Here is a 6,910-nt window from a genome sequence, read left to right as displayed (position 1 = left end):
AAAAAAAAAAAAAAAAAGAAATTTATTCTTTAAATCAGGCAGTGGTGGTGGCACACACCTTTAATCCCAGGACTTGAGAGGCAGAGGCAGGTGGATTTCTGAGTTCGAGGCCAGTCTGGTCTATAGAGTGAGTTCCAGGACAGCCAGGGATGTACAGAGAAACCCTGTCTCGAAAAACCAAAAAGAAAAAAAAAATCTTTAAAAAGTGTTATCCAAAGTTGGCCAGAGAAATTTTATGAATGAAAATACATAGTTCTAAAAGAACGAAACAAAACAAAAAGATATTCAGTTCTGAAAATATGAGCTAGGTGTGGTAGCACATGCCCACAATCCCAGGACTTGACAGGCTGAGGCAAGACAATCAGGAATTCAAGATAAACCTCAGAGATATATTGATTGTAAGGCCATCCTGAGCTAAATAAGACAATCTCAAAAATACCCAATTCAATACATAACAATAATTATTTAATAAATATGTAATACACAACAAAATTAATATATAAAATAAGTTCTTCTTCTTCTTCTTCTTCTTATTATTATTATTGTTATTATTATTGAAAGTGTCTCACTATGTAGCCCTGGTTGCACTGGAACTTACTATGTAGATGAAACTGGTCTCAAACTCATGAATATCCACCTGCCAATGTTTCCCAAGCCCTGGGATCAAAGACATGCACCAGCTGGCCTACAAAAATTATTTATCTATCAAAGAAACAGGCAATGTTCAAAACCCACAAACACAAGAGGCATGAAAGGAAAGCTCTCATACGAGCAGTTACGGCTGAAGGGCTTGGCCTTTACTGGCTTTGCATGACTAAAATCAATTCTTTTCCTCTATGCAAAGACCCCAACACAGTCTATATTTAACTCTGTTTTAAGGAAGCAAACTGACTGACTTGTAGACACTTGAAAAATGAAAGGTTGTCACGATTTTCAGAACCCATAATTGAAGAATTGGGCTGGCTTGTTTTCCTATTCGGCTGTGTCCTGGTTAGTTTTCAGCTCATTAAAACTAACTGGGAGACCTTTCTTCTCTGTTACTTATAAACTAGTATATAAAAGAAATGTCTTTGCTAGATTAGTAATAAGCCTCAGAGTTAAAGGAAACTGGAGAATATAACCAGCCACAGAGCCATACAAATCCATCCACTGAGTCCCGTGTGGACTTGGAGGGCCCCTCAAGCCTTGTAAGCTGCAGTTGGCTTCTGCTTTGGATGCTGCCATAGAAACGCTTCATGTTCTGGCTGCGCTGCTGGGAAATGCCACCCTGAAATAACACTCATGTTGCATATCTCGTGTGGCATCACCGGGACAGCAGTGTCAGAAGTATTCATCTGACCCCTTACAAAATTGCTATTCAGGGTCATCTATCAGTTCACAAAATGTTTCTCCAATGGCTTGATCAGGTACAGGGGTTTTATATTTTAAAAACATTCTGTAGCAACAAATTAATGGCTCTACTCAGCATTCCTAACAGCTAAATCACACGTACGGGAGAACAGCCTGGCACTTGGAAAGTTCCACAGCTTGTGAAAGGTCACCAAGCCCGAGAGGCATTGTTGTGTTCTGGGCTCCAAATTCCCAGATTTTGGCCCTGCTGCCTAACAGTGCAGTTAAATTTTCTACAGACGTTTCCCCCCCACCCCCAGCTAAATCTACTTAAAAACAAAACGACAACAACAAAAAACAAACCAAAACAAAAAAACAAAAAACAAAGACCAACAACAACTTAGCTTTTTGTTATCAGATGCTAACAAACCTTTTAGCATGAATTTTGTAAGCATTAAAAAAAATAAGAGAAAGAGGTGGAGAGAGAGAGAGAGAGAGAGAGAGCTGCATGGTTGCATGGTTCTGGGTTGAAGTCACTAGCTATATGTACATGTTGAGCACTTAGAGTAATTTATCTGAATTGAGGCCATCAGAGACAGCAGATTCAGGCTGGAGAGATGGCTCAGTGTTAAGAGCACTGGTTGTTCTTCCAGGGGAGCCTGGTTCAATTCCTGGCACCCACATGGCAGCTCACAACTGTCTCTAACTCCAGTTCCAGAGGATCTGACACCCTAAGACAGATATACATGCAGGCAAAACACTGATGTACATGAAATTAAAGAGAGAGAGAGAGGGGGGGGGGATACCAGGACTGGGAAGGGGGAGGTGGTTCCGTAGGTAAAGTGGTTGCTGCTCAGGCTTAAGGATCTAAGTTTGGATCCCAGCATCCCTGTGTAAACTTGGCATGGTGGCAGGCATCTGTAGCCTCAGCTCTGAGGGGAAATGAGACAGACAAATCCCTGGGGCACTTGGCCAGCCAGTCTAGCTGAAAACCAGCAAATGCTGAATACAGTGAGAGGTCCTGTCTCAAAACACACGGTGGAAATGATGGAAGAGGACCCTGATAGAGACCTCAGGCCTCCACATGCCCATGCATTGGTGAGCATACTACCTACATGCATAAACACACATATGCCATATGCATATTCATGCATATATTACACACACTCACACACACATGTATATAACATATACATATGCACAAAGAAAGAATACAATTTAAAAAAAGAATTATTTTAAAATACTAACATTCTAGTGTTGACTAACGTTATCATCACAATATTTTTAACTCAGTAGGTTGGATAAAATAATTATTTAAATTAACTTTAGATATATTTCATTTTGTATTTTTAAAAATAAAAAAATTTAAAATTTCTTATCAAAAATATTAAATAATATTAAAAATAAAAATTTCTAATAATGTATTAGAGAATTTTGGGCCCAGTGGTGGTGGTGGTGCATGCCTTTAGTCCCAGCACTTGGGAGGCAGAGGCAGGTGGATCTCTGAGTTTGAGACCAGCCTGGTGTACAGGGCAAGTTCCAGGACAGCCAGGATAGAGAAACCCTGTTTTGAAAAACCCATGATGGGGCTGGTGAGATGGCTCAGTGTGTAAGAGCACTAACTGCTATTCTGAAGGTCCTGAGTTCAAATCCCAGCAACTACATGGTGGCTTACAACCATCCTTAATGAGATCTGATGCCCTCTTCTGGCATGTCTAAAGACAACTACAATGTACTTACATATAGTAATAAATAAATCTTTGGGCCAGAGCAAGTGGAGCCTGAGCAAGCGGAGGTTCTGAGTTTAATTACCAGCCACCACCTGTTGGCTCACAACCATCTGTACAGCTACAGTGTACTCAAATATATAAAATAAATAAATAAATTTTTTTTTAAATAAAAAGAGCCGGGCAGTGATGGTGCAGGCCTTTAATCCCAGCACTTGGGAGGCAGAGGCAGGCAGATTTCTGAGTTTGACGCCAGCCTGGTCTACAAAGTGAGTTCTAGGACAGCCAGGGCTATACAGAGAAACCCTGTCTCAAAAAACAAAAAACAAAAACAAACAAACAAACAAAAAAATCAAAAACAAAAAAAAAAAAAAAAGAGAGAGAGAGAAAAGAAAAACCAATGATGATGATGATGATATAGAAAAATTTAAATTGCAGATATGGCTTTTGTTACATCTCATCATTGAATGGTGCTGATCTATGCTTGTTGGAATGTTTCTTTATGACAATTCCTGGGTCAACTGGTCTGTGAGCTTTAAAGCAAATTCTCCCTGTGTAAAATGTTTCCTAGACCAGGAAGACTTACAAGATGCCACCGTCCCCTCAGCCTTGGTCAGGCTGCCAGTGCTGGCCCTCTAAAGCACATTGCAACGTCCTACTCACACCATGTAACTTTGCGGCTTCTTCTCCATCGCGAGCCTCTCCAGGTAATAGGACAGATAATACAACAGCGCCATGAGGAAGTTGTCAAGGTTCTTATTCCTACAGGGAAATTGAAGAGAAAAGACAGCTAGAAACCAACATCAGTTTGTCTGAAGAAAACGGGACACAGGATGAGAATAAATAGAAATATATGTAGGCTGGACAGATGGCTCAGTGGGTAAGAGCACTGACTGCTCTTTCGGAGGTCCTGTGTTCAAATCCCAGCAACCAGGTGGTGGCTCACAACCACCTGTAATGGGATCTGAGGTCCTCTTCTAGGGTGTCTGAAGACAGCTACAGTGTAATCATATAAATAAAATGAATCTTTAAAAAAAAGCGAGAATTTTAAAAAAATAGAAATATATGGTTCTAAGTCTATCACGCAGTTAACTTACTACCGAAACAGCGCCTGAAAAAGGCTCATTCCTGGATAGTAAGATACCAAATTGCTAACACATTGTAAATTATTCTACTTCACAAGTATTCATTCTTTACATAACATATTTTCATTGTTTGTAAAATGTATAGGCTGGGCATGGTGGTTCAGACCTGTGACCCCTGCGGTCCATAGGATCTCAGGTTCCTGGCTAGCCTAGGCTGCTAAACATAACTGACAGAGAAAACTTCTCCACACCATAACCCTATTTCAATATACAAGCATAAGTAGAGAAATGTATGAAGCAAACATACTCCTCTCCTATGCTTTTGTAAACATCTCATTGTAGAGACGCACTCATCAACACCGGCTGTTCGCATGCCAACTGTTCTCACTCCGTGCTCTAGGACTTAGGAGCTCCTGTGGCCTCAGGTAGCTCTCTCCCAGATTCTAGTCTAGACTTGCACAGAGGAACCACGTGCTCTTTCTAAGAATCAGACTTGTATTCACTTATTAGACGAAAGTCCCTAGAGAGATGCATGCGTCTCATCAGCTGTACCTCATAAATGTGGTGAAGGAGCAGATCCGCTGCATTTCAGTGTCCTGGAGGGAAAGCAACGCAACAACTGAAAGAGAGAAGGAGGAGGCAGTTAGACAGAGCGGAGGAGACGAACTGCAAGCCAGAGGCTGCATCGTGGAGTGGGAGGAAGAGAGTGGCTCACATTTGACGTCATCCAGCGTGACATTGCCCTGCTGACCTCGTTTCTCCAAAGCTTTAGCTGACTTTTCATCCCTTGAGGCAAATCTTTTATCTGTCAACCTGTTTGAAAATAGAATAGTTTCAAGTGATTTTTTAAAAATTTATTTTTATAGTATTTGTGTGGAAGTGTGTTACATTCGTGCGGTGCCCACTGAGGCCGGAGGAGGCTGTTGTATCCCCCAAGTACAGTTACAGCTACTTGGGAGCTTTAGGAGTTAAAGCTGTGTCCTCTGGAAGGGCACCCAGTGCTCTTAACCTGAGCCACTGCTCTATCCCTCAGAGAATATTTTAAAAGATTCAGCTGTATCTGATGTATTCTGAGATACACAAGGGCTTGGCTTGTAATGAGAGCTTGAGTATCATGCACAGTTCCATTTAATGTCTTATTTCAAAATGCACTTTATTGCACACTGCATCTATTATGCTAGAAGTAGAAGCATGTAGACTGACATAAAATGTAAACTCAAATAGATCATTTTTGGTTTTTGTTTGGTTTTGTTTTCTTAAGACAGGGTCTCTCTGTGTAATCCTGGCTATCTTAGAATTCACTCTGTAGACCAGGCTGGCCTCCAAGTCAGAGGTCTACCTACCCTGCCTCCAGAGTGTTAAGATTAAATTCACTTGCTACCACTGCTCAGCTTTCAAATGGATCATTTATATCACTTAATGGGTTGAGGATGTGATTCAGTTTGCCTAGAATATATGAGGTCCTGATTTAAGTTGCAGTACTGCAGATGGATAGATGGATGGTTGGATGGATGGGTAGGTGGATGGGTAGGTGGATGGATGAATGGAAGAAAGGATGGATAGATGGATGGATGGGTGGGTGAGTGGGTGGATGGATGGATGGATGGATGAGTGGGTATATGGATGGACTGGTGGGTGGGTGGGTAGATGGAAGAAATTCTAGTGTCACTGCTATTTTCAGATTTAAAAAAAAAGCCATAACAAGTTTGAAATGCACTAGTAGCCATGTTATCAAAGGGAATGAATGTCTAGGGACTGTTTGTAATTCTGGCTGTAATTGAGACCCTGATAGGTATTTTCATGACAACCTAGGAAGTGGGACTGGTAATTCTTTGCATTTGTAAAGACAGGCGAGTCCACTGAGAAATGCCATGGTCAAAGAGAAGCCACCTTTCTGAAGCTCCGCCATCCATCTCAGCAAAGTGCACTGCCTTCCCCTTCTTGCCTTTCTCCTTGAGTTCGATTGTGGGTGTGAAACTGCAATGAAAAGGGATGATTAGGGACTTATCTTTTCCCAGAGGAAGGCAGATCCTACGGGGGTCGGGGTGGGGGGAGAGCTCATATAGTCTGAAGATTGGCATATATTAACCGTGTTCAAAGCAGGGCGTATTTTACACGTGGAACCACTATCAAGAGGAACAGTAACATCTCCAACTCACATTCAGCTTCTAGAATATCACCATCCGCAGAGCATTTCTGTCTGAACATCTTGTAGTAACGTTTACAAAGAGCAAGCTCATAAATGCAGAAGACTTCCTGGGTTTATTGAGTACTGTGACAGGCTAGGTACTTTTAGGCACCATCTCATCCCTCGTGGTAACTTTATGAGGAAAGTATTACTGCCATTATTTTCAGGCCTGAGAACTGGCCAAGCCGGAGCAGGCCCCAAGGCCTCTAGGCATAGAGCTCTGTGCTCAGTCACCAGGCAGTTCTGCCCCAAGAAGCCATCATAGTTCAGCTGCCCTGAGGTTTCAGCACGTTGACTGTATGTGGTGTGTGTGTGTGTGTGTGTGTGCGCGCGCGCGCACACGCGCATGCACGCGCATGCGCGCGCACGTGTGTGTTCTTAAAGGGAAAGCATGAAAAAGAGAGAGAGAGAGAGAGAGAGAGAGAGAGAGAGAGAGAGAGAGAGAGAGAGATATCCTGGCAGGGAAATTAAAGTTCGAATCGAGCACCAAGGATATGTACTTCTAAGCAGTCCCCAGTTGCTGCGCGCTATTTCCCGCCGGCAGGAAAAACGCAGCACAAACGGATTCTTCTGCAGCACAA

The 6,910-nt window shown here is 42.2% G+C and overlaps 1 protein-coding gene across 1 annotated transcript in view; it reads right to left on the bottom strand.

The window, feature by feature from the left end:
- Ppp1r36 (protein phosphatase 1 regulatory subunit 36) overlaps positions 1 to 6,910 on the bottom strand; it is a 23,160-nt gene that overhangs the window by 6,333 nt on the left and 9,917 nt on the right. Inside the window, exons 3-6 of the mRNA XM_031355939.1 lie at positions 6,032 to 6,118; positions 4,857 to 4,954; positions 4,694 to 4,760; positions 3,720 to 3,818 (exon numbers count right to left, since the gene is read on the bottom strand). Of these exons, the coding sequence (XP_031211799.1) occupies positions 3,720 to 3,818; positions 4,694 to 4,760; positions 4,857 to 4,954; positions 6,032 to 6,118 (351 nt within the window). The remainder of the gene's footprint in view (positions 1 to 3,719; positions 3,819 to 4,693; positions 4,761 to 4,856; positions 4,955 to 6,031; positions 6,119 to 6,910) is intronic.

This window comes from Mastomys coucha, unplaced genomic scaffold (assembly GCF_008632895.1).
Source record: "Mastomys coucha isolate ucsf_1 unplaced genomic scaffold, UCSF_Mcou_1 pScaffold6, whole genome shotgun sequence".
NCBI lineage: Eukaryota > Metazoa > Chordata > Mammalia > Rodentia > Muridae > Mastomys > Mastomys coucha.
This window is presented reverse-complemented; position numbering and strand designations above follow the sequence as displayed.